Below are 18,891 nucleotides of genomic sequence, written 5' to 3'. Positions count from 1 at the left end.
GGTGAGACAGATCCTCTGACTCCTGGAGAACAACCAGCTCCAACTCCAGGACCACACTCTTTCCCCTCTGCTCATCCCCTGGAGAGGAAAGGCGAGACCAGAGTGGTTTTCCTGAGAGCCTCCCTGGCTCCTCCACACCCCTTTCCTGATATCTCTCTTTACCATCAGGTCACCCTGGGCACAGAGAGGGAGAAAAAAGAGAAGGAGGCAAATTGTGGCTAATTATTCTTTGAAGACAGCCCAAAAAGGGGAGAAGGACATGCTGGGTGTGGTGGAAAACATGAAAGAGGATTACTGGGAGGAGTCAATGGTGGGAGGCTTTTCAGGTTATGTTTCAGGAGGAGGCTTCTCTACAGAGGGAACCGCTGGTTCATTTGCCTCCAGGATAGGCAATACAGTTTGGAGGGTGGCCTCTCTGTTGGCTTCCGAAATGGGTGCTTGGATGGGTTCAAAGGCTGGCTCAGTGGGCACTGGTTGTCCAACGTCATTTGTGGGATGCATGGTTGGTGCAGTGGTTTCATTGACAACCTCTGGTATAACAGCTTTAGAACTTGCAGTTTCCCTTTCCCTCTCTGGAAAAGGTGCAGGGGTACCCATAATTTCTAATACTTCATTTTGGAGGCTTGCACTTGAAGCTTCTGTGGGATAGAAAAGAAAACAACATAGATTCCTCCAAAGTCGATTCTCCAATCTTTGCCAGTAACTTGGTAAAATCCTAGTCATCTTTAAAATGTCAGCTCCTCACTTACCATTTTAGAATCTTTCCCCTTAGTTTTCTCCCTACCCAGCCTTTGGGCAGACTTCGCTACATCTGTACAATAAGGTGCTTAAGTTTAAGAGTCTATTGGGTGAGGTTCTAACTCACCACAGGAGCACTCAGAAGGGTGAAATCAACATTTGTTTAAGGTTCATGTATTTCCCAACCACTGACTCTGAAGCAGTGTAAATAAAAAACTGAATACATCCTCTATTGGAATGGGAGCTTTTTAAGAATAGAGACTTTGCCTTCCTTGCCACCCCATGTATAGTGCTCAGGAGTGTCTATCACACAGTAATTGCTTAGAAAATAGTTTCAGTTAATTTTCTAACTGAATAATAGAAAAAATAGATGATGGAGACTTTTTCTTATAATGCAGCTAGGAAATAGACTCTCATCAAAGACAAAAACTGGATCATGTATAAAATGAAGAAAATATCTTAAAATTATTTAAGAATTTACAATATAAGGAGGAACCGTGGACACAGAAGAGAGTAAGAATCCGAAGAAGAGAATCCAGTTATTTTTCCCCTGTGTATAATTTCACTCTTGAAGAAACAGTTGCACATACGAGCTTAATTTTAGCTTCACAGGCTGAAGGGGATTTTTAATACACCTGAATTGAATTTGTACTTCAATTCCATGACATCCAATATCTATGATATTAGGTTTTCAAATTTGTGAATGTGTTATGTTGCTCCATTTATCTAGGTCTTCTTTTTCTCACTAAACTTTTGTAGTTTTCAGTGTCCAATCATCTATCTTCTTTGCAAGGGCTTACAGTATTTTCCTAAAATTCCTATTAATGTTTTTATACTGTTGTAGATGATGCTATTTCAATTTTTAAAGTATTCACTGATAATATATCAACATACAGTTGATTTTTCTATATTGACCTTGTATCAACATTAAAAAAACTAATGGCATCTGGTCCCATCACTTCAAGGCAAACACATGGGGAAAAAGTGGATACAGTGACAGGTTTTATTTTCTTATTTTTCTTATTTTCTCAAAAATCACTGTGGATAGTGACTGCAGCCATGAAATTAAAAGATGCTTGCTTCCTTGAGAAAAAAGTCTAGACAGCATATTAAAAAGCAGGACATCGCTTTGTTGACAAAGATCCATATAGTCAAAGCTTGGTTTTTCCAGTAGTCATATATAGATATGAGAGTGGGACCATAAAGGGCTGAGTGCCAAAGATTTGATGCTTTCAAGTTGTGGTGCTGGAGAAGGTTCTATAGAGAGTCCTTTGGGCAGCAAGATCAAACCAAATTCAATCCTGATGAAAATTAATTCTGAATATTCATGGTTTTTCCAGTACTCATGTATGGATGTGAGAGTTGGACTATAAAGAAAGCTGTGTGCTGAAGAATTGATGCTTTTGAACTGTGATATTGGAGAAGACTATTGAGAGTCCCTTGGACTCCCAGGAGATCAAACTCGTCAATGCTAAAAGAAATCAGTCCTGAATACTCATTGGAAGGACTGATGCTGAAACTGAAGCTCCAATAATTTGGCTACCTGATGCAGAGAACTGATGCACTGGAAAAGACCCTGATGCTGGGAAAGATTCAAGGCAGGAGGAGAAGGAGACGACAGAGGATGAGATGGTTGGCTGGCATCACTGACTCGATGGACATGAGTTTGAACAAGCTCCAGGAGTTGGTGATAGACAGGGAAGCCTGGCGTGCTGCAGTCTATGGGGTTGCAAAGAGTCAGATATGACTGAGTGACTGAACTGAATTGAACTGAGCTGATTCATTGGGAGGACTGATGCTGAAGCTGAAGCTCCAAAATTGTGGCTACCTGATGCGAAGAGCCAACACATTGGAAAAGACTCTGATGCTGGGAAAGACTGAGGGCAAGAGGAAAAGGGGATGACAGAGGATGAGATGGCTGAATGGCATCACTGACTCAATGGACATGAGTTTGAGCAAACTTTGGGAGATAGTGAAGGACAGGGAAGCCTGGCATGCTGCAATCCACAGGGCTGCAAAGAGTCAGACATGACTTAGAGCCTGAACAACAACATTCCTGAGCTATTGCTTAAGTCACCAGTTGTAGTAGGTTTGTTTTTTGAGTCCTTTGAATTTTTTACAGTATATAATCATATCTGCAAATTAGGAGTTTTATTTCTCAATTTATGCCTGTTATTTATCTTTATATATATATTTAGTATATAATTTATATATACTAAACTGGTTATCTTACTAAATGGACATGAGTTTGAGCAAGCTCCAGGAGTTGGTGATGGACAGGGAAGCCTGGCATGCTGTAGTCAATGGGGTCACAAATAGTCAGACACGACTGAGTGACTGAACTAACTGAAACTAGCTAGGATCTTCAGTACAATGCCAAGTAAAAGTAGTGAGAGCAGACAGCCTCGCCTTATTACTGATCGTAGACAGAAAATCCTGTTTCACCATTAACAATCATACTGGCTGAGGTTTTATTCTTAAGTATCTTTCATCAGATTGAGGAAGTTTCATTCAATAACTAGGCTACTCCGATCTTGATCATAAATAGATGTGGATTTTTGTCAAATATACTTTATTTCTAGTCTATTTTGAATAGATGATAGATTGGTTAACCTGCAAATAATATATTCAACTTGTACCACTGCAATAAATCTCACTTGCTCCAGATGTTTTATCCTTTTTTTATACTGATGGATTCAATCTGCTAATATATTGTTTTATGGCTAAGTTGGTGAATGATATTGATACATTCAGATGTTGCACTGTCTTTGTCAGATACTGTTTATATGAGATTATTGCTGACCACAAAAAATCAGCTAAGAAATTCACTTGTGTTTTTTGGTGAGTACAAAATTGGTATTATTTCTTAAATATTCACTTAACCAGTGAAGCTTATCGGGCCTGAACTTTCCTTTGTTGTGAGGTTTTTGACACATGAATTTGATTCTGAAAGATTCTGATAGGTTATTAAAATTTCTATTTCTTTTTTCAGTTCTGGAAAATTGAATCATTTGAAGGAATTTTTTTACCTCATTTAAATTTATTGGCTTAAAAATGTTCCATGATTTTCCTTTTTGTGTCTAGGATATGGCGAGATAATTTCTCATTAATCATTCATTATACTGGCAATGAGTCTGTCTCTTCCTCTTTCCCCTTACTAAGCATTTATCAATTTTATTAATCTTTTCTAAGAACTTTTCACTTTTTAATTTTTCTCTATAGTTTGTATCATTTCTATTTTATTGTTTATGCTATCTTTATCATTTCATTTCTTTTACTTGGCAAAAAAGTAACTCCATTTTCTAGACTGCGACAGTAGACTCTTAATTACTATTAAGCCAGGCTTCCTTCCAAAAGTTAAAGTTACTAATTTCCCTCTAAATTATGGCTTAAGTTGTACCATACAAGTTTTGCTGTTGTATAAGCATTACACTTTAAAATAGCTTCCAATTTCCCTTGTGATTAATCTCTTGATCAATAAAAAGTTTAGAAATATATCAGTTTCTAATAATTATGAAATTATCTAGATACTTTTATGATTGTTTCTAATTTAACTACTTTAGTACTCAAATACGGTATGATTTCAGTCTTTTGAAATATACTGATTGATGACACATTTTATATCTTCTTATTTTAGGCATCCTTTACTAATTATTGCAATTTTAGTAATTTTTACTCCTTTTGTTTTTTAATCTTTATATTTGCTATATGTCATTCCTCCACTACCTTTATTATACATGAACACATTCCAGTGATATTTTTACTTTTGTATGCTTCCAACTTAAAGAACTCCCTTTAATATTTCTTGTAGAATTGGTCTAGTAGTGATGAACTCTTCTAGCTTTTGTTTATCTGGGAAACTCTTGATATCTCCTTCAATTCTGAATGGTAACCTTGCTGGGTAGAGTGTCCTTGTTTGGAAGTTTTTTCCTTTCAACACTTTTAATATATCACACCTTTCCTATCTGGCTTGTAAAGTTTCTACTAAAAAATCTGCTGATGACCTTATGCTGTTTGCCTTGATTACAAGTTGGTTTTTGTGTTCTCCTTTTAGGATTCTGTCTTTATCCTTAAATTTACCATTTTAACTTTAATTTTAACTTTAAGTGTCTTGGTATGTGTCTTTTTGAGATCATCTTATTTGGAACTCTGTGGGCTTTCTAGATCTGGATGTCTTTTTTTTCCCCCTAGATTAGGGACATTTTCAGCCAGTTTCTTCAGTCAATTTTGGGGGCATTTTCTCTTTCTCTTTTCCTTCTGAGAGCACTATAATGTGAATGTTATTACACTGGATGCTGTCACAACAGTCCCATAATGTATCTTTCCTTTTTAAAGTTCCTTTTTTCATTCTGCTGCTCTGTCTGGGTGAGTTCCATTGTTTTGTCTTCCAGCTCCCCGATTCATTCTACTACCTCATCTGTTCTGCTGCTGAGCCCTTCTAATGTATTTTTTGGTTCAGTTATTACTTCTGTTTGGTACTTTCTTGTACTTTATGTTGAAGTTTGCGCTATGTCCATCCATTTTTCTCCAAAGCTCAATAAGCATATGTTTATGATCATTATTTTTAACTCTATCAGGTAGATTGCTCATCTCTGTTTCATTTAGTTCTTTTTCTGGGGTTTTGCCTTGTTCTTTTGATTGGAACATATTCCTCTGTCTTCTTATTTTACATAATTCAGTGTGCTTGCATCTGTGTGTTGGGCAAATCAGCTCTATCTTCCAGATCTGCTTTATGGCTTGCCATGGTCTATTTTGCAACTACGCCATTTACATTTCAAAATATTGTACATTCTGCAGTTGCTGAATATAATATTTTATGTCAACTAGGTCAGGTTGGCTGGAAGTGTTCAGACTTCTATATCCTTTCTGATATTACTTTTTGATGAATTTAGTTGTTCTTTCAGGTACTAAGAGAGGGATGTCAAAATCTTTAACTATGATTTTCTATTTTTTTCCCATTTTTGTTTAATGTGTTTTGAAGCTCTGTTACTAACTATATAGTTTTGGGCCTTCTTGATATACTGACCTTTCTTTCTTAAGAAATCTTTGTTTCAAGTAAGGCTTCATGTTTTAAAGTTTATCTTTCAGATATTATTTTCATGCTTGCTGTTTGTATGGCATATTATTTTCCATCCTATCTTTTTTCATTTTTCTCCCTTCTGACTTTATTTTAATTTTCTGTCCTTTCACTATTAATATGTGTTTTTATATTTCAAGCATTTCTTTTGTGAACTACATATGGTTGGGTCTATCCAATATTACAATCTCTACTACTACTTTGAGTATTTGGTACATTTATGTTAACTGAACTTAATGGTTGAATTTATGACTACCATATTTCAATTTGTTTTCTATTTATTTTGTGTATTATTGTTTCCCTTTGTTCTCTTTCTCCTGAATCCATCTGCTACAAGAGATATTCTTATACTGGGTGTGAAGAAGTAAGATGCTACAATGAGAGAAAGCCTTATGACTAAGACCTGAATGGAATATCTAGATCTCAGAGAAAAGCTCAGTCAAGAGTGATTAAGAAAATACGACTGACTTCAGTTCTTGCAACTGTAAGGAACTAAATTCTGCCAACAATCAATGAGCTTGGAAGAGGCCTCTTAAGTCTCAGATGAGACTGGAACCCACGCCAAGATCTTCATGAAAGCCTGGTGAAATATGCAGCAGACCTAGAAAACCCATGCCTGGACCCCTGGCCCACAGACTGGGAGATGATAAATTGTGTTGCTTTACACTGATAGATTTGAGGTAATATGTTACACAGCAATCAAAAACAACCCAAACTTTAATAGAATATATCCAAAATGAAGCATAGAAATTAATAGGCTAAAAATAAACAGTCTTGTTAACTTATGAGATAATATGAAACCATCTAATATCTATGTAATTGGAAACCCAAGAAGAAGGTAATAGCAGAAAGATATTTGAAAAATACAGGCTGAAAATGTATACTCTTACTGATCTAAGAAGTTCAGCAAACCCTAAGCAGGTAGACACACTAATATACATTAAGGTAAATCATAATCAAATTACTGAAAAAAGTAATAAAAGAAACAACCTTAAAAAGGACATATTACAAGAAGGGAACAATGATTAAAATAAAGGAAGATTTCTTTTTTGGATGACTTTTCATAAGAAACTGTATGAGACAAGATAAAATATTATAAGTAGAGGAACAATGATTAAAATAATGGAAGATTTCTTTTTTGAATGACTTTTCATAAGAAACTATACAAGACAAAAGGTAAAGGATCAACTTCTTTGAAGGGCTGAAAAATATATCCTAAAGGTGTGTGTGTGTGTGTGGGTGTGTGTGTGTGTGGGGGGGGGGGGGGTGTCCTAAATGTAGCAGCAGCAGGTGCAGCAGTACATGTCAATCTGAAAGGTAGTCATGGTGCAAGATGCGACATTAGGCTTAGTGTGCAAGGCCGCTCTTCCCACTCTCCATGGCTCCAGGCTGTCATTGGAAGGACTGATGCTGAAGCTGAAACTTCAATATGTTGGCCACCTGATGTGAAGAACTGACTCACTGGAAAAGATCTGGATGCTGGGAAAGATTGAGGGCAGGAGGAGAAGGGGATGACAGACGATGAGATGGTTGGATGGCATCACCGACTCAATGGACCTGAGTTTGAGCAAGCTTTGGGAGTTGGTGATGGACAGGGAAGCCTGGCGTGCTGCAGTCCATGGGGTCACAAAGTGTCAGACACAATTGAGCAATTGAACTGAACTGATGGCTCTAGGTTGTGGTTTTGGCTTCTTTCCAGTCATCCTTATTCATTCCCTGATACTAAACTTCATCCCTTGCCTTCTAGTTGTCTCTTTTAGGTACTCAAATGGTCTTTCTATACATTTATTTAGATCAGGCAAAATTGGTTTCTGTAAATAAGCAACTAAAATTAAAAACTTGAAAGATTCTTAGTTTATTATCTATCTTAGTAGATAATAAACCTTATTTTCTTATTCTCATTTAAATATGGTGGGAAGTTGTTGTCAAGTTAATTTATTTTCTAAGGCATGATACCCACCGTTCTTCATTCAAATTTAAATGGTTCTTTTGAACTTTCCTTCAGAACTTATCCCATTCATGCTTTCCACACCAATTCCATATTGTTTTTATTTCTTAATTAGATTACTATTATGGGCTGAACTGTGTGCCACACAAACTCATATGTTGAAGCCCTAACCACAGAACTTCAATATAGGACTAATTTAGGAGATAAAGCCTTTAAAGGCATGATTAAAATGAGGCCGTTATGGTGAGTCCTGATCCAGTCTGATCAGAGAGAAAACCTGGAGACACAGAGGACATTGGGGGTTGGTGTGTGCACAGAGGAAGGGCTGTGTGATGACACAGCAACAAAGAGTCTATCAGCAAGTCAATTAGAGAGGCTTCAGAAGAAATCAAACCTGCTGACACATTGATCCTGCACCTCCAGCCTCCAGAAATGTGAGAAAAATCAACTTCTGTTGTTTAAGGCATCCAGTCTATGGTATTTTGTTTTGGAAACCCTAGTTTACTGATATAACTTCTGAATATCATAAGGCAGCTGGAACACAGCCTTCAGTCTCCTTAACAGCCCGCAGAGTAACCTTAAAATCCATAAAACTCAGAGTCACTGGAGATTAGTCTATATCTCAATAAATTTGGGTGACTTGATTTAAACCTTCAGTTTTACAATACAAAAGACCATCACTCTTCAAATTTCTCATTTTTTCATAGTCCCTGATGCTGGGAAAGATTGAGGGCAGGAGGAGAAGGGGATGACAGAGGATGAGATAGCTGGATGGCATCACCAACTAGATGGACATGGATTTGGGTGGACTCTGGGAGTTGGTGATGGATAGGGAGGCCTGGCACGCTGCAGTTCATGAGGTCGCAGAGTCAGACATGACTGAGCAACTGAACTGAACTGTGGATACATTCCTGAAAGTCTAAGTAATGTATGTGTTGAAGACTGATGGCTGATACAAAGTATCTCATCATCTTCACAACTGTTCACAAGAAATTAATTCATCAGTTTTGACTGTATCAACTTTACTTAAAGACTCCAAGAGCAATGGGAGGAAGCTGCATCATGTGCTGCACCGTCTTCTGCCTCCTAACTGGCTTTCCCTTTAACATTGCGCTGGCTTCCCAAGCCAGTAACTCACTGTGTGATTATCCCCACAACCTTCTGAATAATAAACTCTAGCTTCCCTTCCCTTACTGGACCTATCCCACTTAGTCCTGAGTTATTCTGCTGATTAATAAGTTATTTTGCTATTCTATCCCTTTACACAAGTGTCTAAGCATAGGCTCCCTTGTCTGAAACTCACTTGCCATTTCCTGATGTTTATATGCAGAGTCTAGACTCTAGTCCAGCATTCCAGGATCTTGGCAATTTCCTCCTTCCACCTTCCAACATACATCACAACTGAAGCCACATAAAGCACATTCAGCCCTGAGGAGCATGTCAGCTTCTCTGTCCTAGAACTAGATGGCTGAACCAAAGATGTCAACTGCTGCTATACCTTTTCCTACTTCCTCACTGCTCTCTGTGGACCAGAGCTTCTGTTCTTGAGACACCCGCCATATACAAAGCTTTCAGGTACTTCAGTCTCACACTGCCTGGCACAAAGTCGGTATTCTATAGCTGTGTGATATGACAAAGCAAGCAAATATACAATCATGTTCAAAGTCTTCCAAGGAGTCTCACTGCTTAGAGGATAAAGTCCACAATGTATTCTGATGTCAAGAGCCTCACAGAGTCTGTGCATAGCCTGTTTTTGCCCAGCTTCTCAGTGGTTCCCATCCTGTAACTTTAGACTCCTTCAATTCTTGTCAGAAATATTAAAGGCAAGCCCTGCCTCATGGAGGCAATGGGGAGGGATGAAGAGATGAGAGGGGGCTAGGCCTCTGACTTTACCTGTGTAACTGGTGATACCTTGGAGAATTTTTTCACTCTGGCTCTCTCTCCACCTAGAAGGAAGCAGAGAGTCCATGAGCCTCACAGACCTCTTCCAAAGCAACAATAACGCAGGCAGTGGCCAGAAAAGAATATTACCAGTCAAATGGTACCTTGGGCAGAGGGTATGAAATTTCCTCCTTTAAAGGACAACTGAAATGAGGAAACAATGGGCATGATGAGATCTAAAGACCATGGTTTCTTCTAGCTAAAATTCTTTGACCAGATGTTCCCTCTCCCATCTGAACCTTATGATCTTGATGCATTTTTCCCCTCAAGAATTCTCAAATGTCATAAAAAGACTATGATCTGAAAAGGGGCAATGATTTTCCCAGGGTCACCCAGCAACTACAGGAAAAAACAGGACTAAAACCCTGGCTTCCTGGAGTGTGAGCTTGCTCTTTACACAGCACCCTGCTGTGTCCCATTCTGTAGAAGATGGGACACTTGTTCTGAACAACCTTCAGCTCTTGTCCTCTCCCTACTGATCCACAAGGGATATGTAGTTTAAAAAAAAAAAAAAAACTTTGATTAAGCTTTAGTGAGAGTCCTTATCCTTAGAATATGGTCTCACATCGAGGAGGTAGAAGGGGTGTGTGGAGCTGCACGAAGTTTGGAAGATAAAACCTTTAAAATCTTGTCTCCCTGAGGATTTGTCATGTGGGATTGTGGGAAGAGTGTAAGTTTTTTCACAAATTTCACAAAGTACAAAATCATTTATATCTTATTTTGGGAAAAAATTATACAAAATTACAAATGCATACTTACCAATGAAAATGAAATATGGAAACAATGAAAACTGCAGAAAGAATATCCATGAAAATCCACAAGAACAGGTAGAAATTTGGTGTCTGCAAGACAAAACACAGTTTTAGGCATTTACAGTTGGAGAAGATTGTCGATTGTGTGGATCAAGTCCCTTACTTGAGCAGGAATGGAGAGGGGGCAGAGCAGGAGGAGGAACCTTGATTGCTGGGATTGAAGTCAAACACAGGGAATACCTGCTGCTAACCTAACATGTAATCCCCACTTTACATGTGCCGAGGGCTCTGCAAGGGCTAAAACATGTCACACACCTCATTTCCCTGGACCCTCGACAGAGGTCTGAGGGAGTCGCAGAGATGTCACAGAGCAAGTCTTCTCTGGACCCAGGACTACAGCCCAAGTTCCTGGCTTCCAGTGTGCTATCGGCACAGCTTCCCAAACCTGGCCGTGCATCCAAATCTACCTGAGCTGCAGCCTTTCGTAAAACAGCTTCCTGGGCCTCATTAGCAACTCAGGAATCAGAATTTCTGCATCTTTAACAAGCTTCCTAGAAACAAGCAACCAGTCTGTGAACCAGCATTTAGGAATCATTCTTCTTAATCATGCTTCAAATAAAAATGTTGAAATTATCGTTCTTAACTAACATGTCCACTTCTCTAGGCTTCTTGCCTACATCACCCATTTCACAGCTCCATTATCTAATACTGAATAAATTTTTTAATTCCCTGGCTTGACCCTCCATTTCTATCTTCATTTTTCCACCTCCAGTACTACTTGATGGTACTAGGTCTGGCATTTTTATCTTTCGTATGTCATTTCCATCCTAATTCAAGGTCTTTGCTTGGTCTGATTACTAATTATAACAAGAACAACAACAACAATATGAATGATCAAGTTAATGATGAGAACAACAATTAATATTAATGAGCATTTACAGGAGCTAAGGTAGTATTCTATGCATGTGAGGTATATTTTCACAGCTAATTCTCACAACAGATCTACTAGGCAGGCATAATAAAATCTCTTAACCAACTTCTACTAAGCCAAGGCTCCTAATCCCCAGTGGGCAACTGACTGACTGATGCCTTGGCCTGCTGCAGGCCGCCCACCAGATCAGCTGTACAGTCACTAAGAATCAGTTGTTCTTACAATCTATATGACTTAGAACACCTGTACTTGTTATAAATGTACAGTGTAATTATTGTTGTTGTTTTAGTCGCTACGTCATGTCTGACTCTTTTGCAACCCCATGCGCTGCAGCCCCCCAGGCTCCTCCGTCCTTGGGATTTCCCAGGCAACAATACTGGAGTTGCCTTTTCCAGTACTGGAACTGGAGTTGCCATTTCCTTCTCCAAGAAATCTTCCCAATCCAGGGATCCAACTTGTGTCTTCTGCATTGGCAGGCAGATTCTTTACCACTGAACCACCTGGGAAGGAATTTAATTAATGTTATATGAAATCTGCATGATCAGAGTTTTAAAAGTACATTTTCAAAAAAAAAAAAGTCAATGCTTTGAAAAACTCAATGATGACAGAAGAAGTTTTTAAAAAATAAACTGCAACTGAGGGGTGGGAGGATTATAAAAATCTGCAGATTCCTCATTCTCCAAATGAACTGAAGTTCTTGTACATCAAGGAAACTAAACTTAGAAGTCACAGTTGGTGCACTGGGAAGCACATACAAGTGACAGAATACAAAATTCAGTCAGCTGAATCCTCTCAAAAGAAAGACTTTGAGGCTATGTCAAAAGGTGAATGATCTAGAGTCATTTTTTTTAACATGACGGTGTACAGTTTTCCAAGCCTCATATATTGAAGAAATTGTCTTATCTCCATTGTATAGTCTTACCTCCTTTGTCATCAGTTAATTGGCCACAGGTGCATGGATTTATTTCTGGGCTTTCTATCCTGTCCCATTTATCTATAACTCTATCCTTGTGCCACTATCATACTGTTTTGATGACGGTAGCTTTTTAATATAGACCAAAGTCAGGGATCCTGATCCTTCCAGATCCATTCTTCTTTCTCAATATTGCTTGGCTATTCAAGATACTTTGTGTATCCATAAAAATTTTAAGATTTTCTGTTCTAGTTCTGTGAAAAATGTCATTGATAATTTGATAGGAATTGCACTGAATCTGTAAACTGCCTTAGGTAGTATAGCTGTTCCAGCGATACAGATTCTTTCAATCCATGAATGTGGCATATCTTTCTATCCATTTGTGTCTTCTTTGATTTTCTCATCTACATTGTACAGTTTTTGGAGTACAGGTTTTTTGTCTCCTTAGGTAGATTTATTCCTAGGTATTCTATTATTTTGATGTAATGGTAAATGGAATTGTTCCTTGAATTTCTCTTTTGGACCTTTTGCTGTTAGTGTATAGGAATGCAAGAGACTTCTGTATATTAATTTTGTAACCTGCAACTTTACCAGATTCATTGATGAGCTCTAGCGGTTTTCTGGGAGCATCTTTAGGATTTTCTATGTATAATATCATGTCATTTACAAACAGTAACAGTTTAAGTTCTTCAAGTCTGGATTCCCTTTTTCTTTTTCTTTTATGATTGCCATCGGTGCAGTTCAGTTCAGTCGCTCAGTTGTGTCCGACTCTTTGTGACCCCGTGAATCGCAGCACGCCAAGCCTCCCTGTCCATCACCAACTCCCAGAGTTCACTCAGACTCACGTTCATCGAGTCAGTGATGCCATCCAGCCATCTCATAGGTAGGATTTCCAAAAACTAGGCTGAATAAAAGTGGTGAGAATGGACACCCTCATCTTGTTCCTAACCTTAAAGGAAATGTTTTCAGTTTTTCACTGTTGATTTATGATGTTATTTGTAGGTTTGTCAAATACTGCCTTTATTTTGTTGAAGTATGTTCTTTCTATGTCCATTTTCTGGAAAGTTTTTATCATAAATAGGTGCTGAATTTTGTCAAAAGATTTTCTGCATCTATTGAGATTATCATATGGTTTTTATTTTTCAATTTGTTGATGTGGTATATTACACTGATTGATTTGTAGGTATTGATAAATTCCTGAATCCCTGGGATAAACGCCACTGAATAATGGTGTATGATCTTTTAATGTGTTGTTGGATTCAGTTTGCTAGTATTGTGTTGAGGATTTTTGTGTCTATGTTCATCAGTGATACTGGCCTGTAATTTTCTTTTTTTTGTGATATCTTTTGTTTTAGTATCAGGGTGATGGTGGCCTCATAGAATGAGTTGGGGAGTTTTCATTCCTCTGCCAATTTTTTTTTTGGAATAGTTTCAGAACATGTGGTAAATCTTCTCTAAATGTTTAGTAGAATTTGCCTGTTAGGAGAACTTAATCACAGTTTCAGTTTCAGTGCTTGTGATTGGTTCGGTTCAGTTGCTCAGTCGTGTCTGACTCTTTGCGACCCCACGAATTGCAGCATGCCAGGCCTCCCTGTCCATCACCAACTCCCGGAGTTCACTCAGACCCACGTCCATCAAGTCGGTGATGCTATCCAGCCATCTCATCCTCTGTCGGCCCCTTTTCCTCCTGCCCCCAACCCCTCCCAGCATCAGAGTCTTTCCCAATAAGTCAACTCTTCGCATGGGGTGGCCAAAGTACTGCAGTTTCAGCTTTAGTATCATTCCTTCCAAAGAAAACCCAGGGCTGATCTCCTTGCAGAGAGTCCAAGGGACTCTCAAGAGTCTTCTCCAATACCACAGTTCAAAAGCATCAATGCTTTGGCACTCAGCTTTCTTCACAGTCCATTTTCACATCCATACATGACCACTGGAAAAACCACCCTCAGAAGAAATGGAGTAGCCAACATAGTCAACAAAAGAGTCCGAAATGCAGTACTTGGATGCAATCTCAAAAATGACAGAGTGATCTCTGTTCATTTCCAAGGAAAACCATTCAATATCATGGTAATCCAAGTCTATGCCCCCACCAGTAACACTGAAGAAGCTGAAGTTGAAAGCTTCTATGAAGAACTACTAGACCTTTTAGAACTAACACCCAAAAAAGATGTCCTTTTAATTATAGGGGACTGGAATGCAAAAGTAGGAAGTCAAGAAACACCTGGAGTAACAGGCAAATTTGGCCATGGAATATGGAATGAAGCAGGGCAAAGACTAACGGAGTTTTGCCAAGAAAATTCACTGGTCATAGCAAACAACCTCTTCCAACGACACAAGACAAGACTCTACACATGGACATCACCAGATGGTCAACACCAAAATCAGATTGATTATATTTTTTGCAGCCAAAGATGGAGAAGCTCTATACAGTCAACAAAAACAAGACCAGGAGCTGACTGTGGCTCAGATCATGAACCCCTTATTACCGAATTCAGACTTAAATTGAAGAAAGGAGGGAAAACTGCTAGACCATTCAGGTATGAACTAAATCAAATCCCTTATGATTATACAGTGGAAGTGAGAAATAGATTTAAGGGCCTAGATCTGATAGATAGAGTGCCTGATGAACTATGGATGGAGGTTCATGACATTGTACAGGAGACAGGGATCAAGACCATCCCCATGGAAAAGAAATGCAAAAAAGCAAAATGGCTGACAGGGGAGGCCTTTAAAATACCTGTGAAAAGAAGGGAAGCGAAAAGCAAAGGAGAAAAGGAAAGATATAAGCATCTGAATGCAGAGTTCCAAAGAATAGCAAGAAGAGATAAGAAAGCCTTCTTTAGCAATCAATGCAAAGAAATAGAGGAAAAGAACAGAATGGGAAAGACTAGAGATCTCTTCAAGAAAATTAGAGATACCAAGGGAACATTTCATGCAAAGATGGGCTCGATAAAGGACAGAAATGGTATGGACTTAGCAGAAGCAGAAGATATTAAGAAGAGGTGGCAAGAATACACAGAGGAACTATACAAAAAAGATCTTCATGACCTGGATAATCATGATGGTCTGATCACTCATCTAGAGCCAGACATCCTGGAATGTGAAATCAAGTGGGCCTTAGAAAGCATCACTACGAACAAAGCTAGTGGAGGTGATAGCATTCCAGTTGAGCTATTTCAAATCCTGAAAGATGATGCTGTGAAAGTGTTGCACTCAATATGCCAGCAAATTTGGCAAACTCAGCAGTGGCCACAGGACTGGAAAAGGTCAGTTTTATTCCAATCCCAAAAAACGGCAATGCCAAAGAATGCTCAAACTACCACACAATTGCACTCATCTCACGTGCTAGTAAAGTAATGCTCAAAATTCTCCAAGCCAGGCTTCAGAAATACATGAACCGTAAACTCCCAGATGTTCAAGCTGGTTTTAGAGAAGGCGGAGAAACCAGAGATCAAATTGCCAACATCCGCTGGATCATGGAAAAGCAAGAGAGTTCCAGAAAAACATCTATTTCTGCTTTATTGACTATGTCAAAGCCTTTGACTGTGTGGATCACAATAAACTGTGGAAAATTCTGACCTGACCTGCCTCTTGAGAAATCTGTATGCAGGTCAGGAAGCAACAGTTAGAACTGGACATGGAACAACAGACTTATTCCAAAAGGAAAAGGAGTACGTCAAGGCTATATATTGTCACCCTGCTTATTTAACTTCTATGCAGAGTACATCATGAGAAACGCTGGACTGGAAGAAACACAAGCTGGAGTCAAGATTGCTGGGAGAAATATCAATAATCTCAGATATGCAGATGACACCACCCTTATGGCAGAAAGTGAAGAGGAACTAGAAAGCCTCTTGATGAAATTTAAAGAGGAGAGTGAAAAAGTTGGCTTAAAGCTCAACATTCAGAAAACAAAGATCATGGCCTCTCGTCCCATCACTTCACGGGAAATAGATGGGGAAACAGTGGAAACAGTGTCAGACGTTATTTTGGGGGCTCCAAAATCACTGCAGATGGTGATTGCAGCCATGAAATTAAAAGATGCTTACTCCTTGGAAGAAAAGTTATGAGCAACCTAGATAGTATATTCAAAAGCAGAGACATTACTTTGCCGACTAAGGTCCATCTAGTCAAGGCTATGCTTTTCCCAGCAGTCATGTATGGATGTGAGAGTTGGACCGTGAAGAAGGCTGAGCGCCGAAGAATAGATGCTTTTGAAATGTGGTGTTGGAGAAGACTCTTGAGAGTCCCTTGGACTGCAAGGAGATCCAACCAGTCCATTCTGAAGGAGATCCGCCCTGAGATTTCTTTGGAAGGAATGATGCTATGCTGAAACTCCAGTACTTTGGCCACCTCATGCGAAGAGCTGACTCATTGGAAAAGACTCTGATGCTGGGAGGGATTGGGGGCAGGAGGAGAAGGGGACGATAGAGGATGAGATGGCTGGATGGCATCACGGACTCGATGGATGTGAGTCTGAGTGAACTCCAGGAGTTGGTGATGGACAGGGAGACCTGGCGTGCTGCGATTCATGGGGTCACAAAGAGTTGGACACGACTGAGAGACTGAACTGAACTGAACTGAACTGACTAGACAGATCTTTGTTGGCAAAGTAATGTCTCTGCTTTTGAATATGCTATCTAGGTTGGTCATAACTTTCCTTCCAAGGAGTAAGCGTCTTTTAATTTCATGGCTGCAATCACCATCTGCATTGATTTTGGAGCCCCAAAAAATAAAGTTGGACACTGTTTCCACTGTTTCCCATCTATTTCCCATAAAGTGATGGGACCAGAGGCCATGATCTTCATTTTCTGAATGTTGAGCTTTAAGCCAACTTTTTCACTCTCCTCTTTTAATTTCATCAAGAGGCTTTTTAGTTCCTCTTCACTTTCTGCCATAAGGGTGGTGTCATCTGCATATCTGAGATTATTGATATTTCTCCCAGCAATCTTGATTCCAGCTTGTGCTTTTTCCAGCCCACTGTTTCTCATATTGTACTCTGCATAGAAGTTAAATAAGCAGGGTGACAATATATAGCCTTGACATACTCCTTTTTCTATTTGGAACCAGTCTGTTGTTCCATATCCAGTTCTAACTGTTGCTTCCTGACCTGCATACAGATTTCTCGAGGCAGGTCAGGTCGGAATTTTCCACAGTTTATTGTGATCCACACAGTCAAGGGCTTTGGCATAGTCAATAAAGCAGAAATAGATGTTTTTCTGGAACTCTCTTGCTTTTCCCATGTTCCAGTGGATGTTGGCAATTTGATCTCTGGTTCCTCTGCCTTTTCTAAAACCAGCTTGAACATCTGGATGTTCACGGTTCACATATTGCTGAAGCCTGACTTGGAGAATTTTGAGCATTACTTTACTAGCACGTGAGATGAGTGCAATTGTGTGGTAGTTTGAGCATTCTTTGGCATTGCCTTTCTTTGTGATTGGTATGTTGATATTTTCTATTTCTTCTTGGTTCAGTCTTGAGAGATCATATCTTGCTAAGAATCTGTCCATTTCTTTCAGGTTGTCCTATTTATTGGCATGCAGTTGCCTGTGTTAGTCTCTTATGATCCTTTGTATTTCTTTGGTGTTAGTTGTAACTTCTACTTTTTGATTTCTAATTTTATTGATTGTGCCCCGTCCCCTTTTGCTTGATGAATCTGGGTAAAGGTTTATCAATTTTTATCTTTTAAAAAGAAAAACAGCTTTTATTTTTCATTGATTGCTCCTATCGTTTTCTTCGTGTCTTTATCACTTATTTCTGCTCTGGTCTTAACTGTTTCTTTCCTTCTGCCAACTCTGGGTTTTCTTTATTCCTCTTTCTCTACTTGCTTTAGATGTAATGTTAATTTATTTGTCAGTTTTCTTGTTTCCTGAGATAAGTTTGTATTGCTATGAACTTGCCTCTTAGAACTGCCTTTGCCATGTCACATAGGTTTTGGATCATTGTATTTTCATTTTCATTTGTCTCTAGGTATCTTTTCACTTCTTTCACTTCTTCAGTGATCTATTGGTTGTTTAGTAACATATTGTTTAGCCTCCACGTGTTTTTGGTTTTTTACATTTTTTCCCTTGTAGTTGATTTCTAGTATCATAGTATTGTGATCAGAAAAGATACTTGATATAACTTCAATATTCTTAAATTTACCAAGACTCACTTTGTGGCCCAGCATATGGTCAATCCTGGAGAATGTTCCATGTGCACTTAAGGACAATGTGTATTGTGTTACATTGGGATGGAATGATCTATAGATATTAGTTAATATCTGGTCTAATGTATAATTTAAGGCTTGTGTTTCCTTATCAATTTTTCTGTCAGGAAGCTCAGCCCATTGGTGTAAGTGAAATGTTAAAGTCCCCCACTATTATTGTGTTCCTGTCAGTTTCTCACTTTATGGTTGTTATCGTTTGCCTTATGTATTAAGGTGCTTACATTTGGGTGCATATATATTTAAAATTGTTATACCTTCTTCTTGGGCTGTTCCTTTGATTGTTATGTAGTGTCCTTCTTTGTCCCTTGTAACAGTCTATTTTATAAAGTCTATTTTGTTTGATATGAGTATTGCTACTCCAATTTTCTTTTGATTTTCATTTACAT

At 38.7% G+C, this 18,891-nt stretch overlaps 1 protein-coding gene across 1 annotated transcript in view; it reads right to left on the bottom strand.

Annotated features, from left to right (window-relative positions):
* Positions 1–327: 327 nt before the first annotated feature.
* Positions 328–18,891, bottom strand: part of LOC101117547 (glycerophosphodiester phosphodiesterase domain-containing protein 4-like) — a 118,010-nt gene continuing 99,446 nt past the window's right edge. Inside the window, exons 14-16 of the mRNA XM_027960073.2 lie at positions 10,464–10,546; positions 9,657–9,709; positions 328–638 (exon numbers count right to left, since the gene is read on the bottom strand). Of these exons, the coding sequence (XP_027815874.2) occupies positions 328–638; positions 9,657–9,709; positions 10,464–10,546 (447 nt within the window). The remainder of the gene's footprint in view (positions 639–9,656; positions 9,710–10,463; positions 10,547–18,891) is intronic.

The sequence above is a fragment of the Ovis aries genome, chromosome 21, assembly GCF_016772045.2.
Source record: "Ovis aries strain OAR_USU_Benz2616 breed Rambouillet chromosome 21, ARS-UI_Ramb_v3.0, whole genome shotgun sequence".
NCBI lineage: Eukaryota > Metazoa > Chordata > Mammalia > Artiodactyla > Bovidae > Ovis > Ovis aries.
This window is presented reverse-complemented; position numbering and strand designations above follow the sequence as displayed.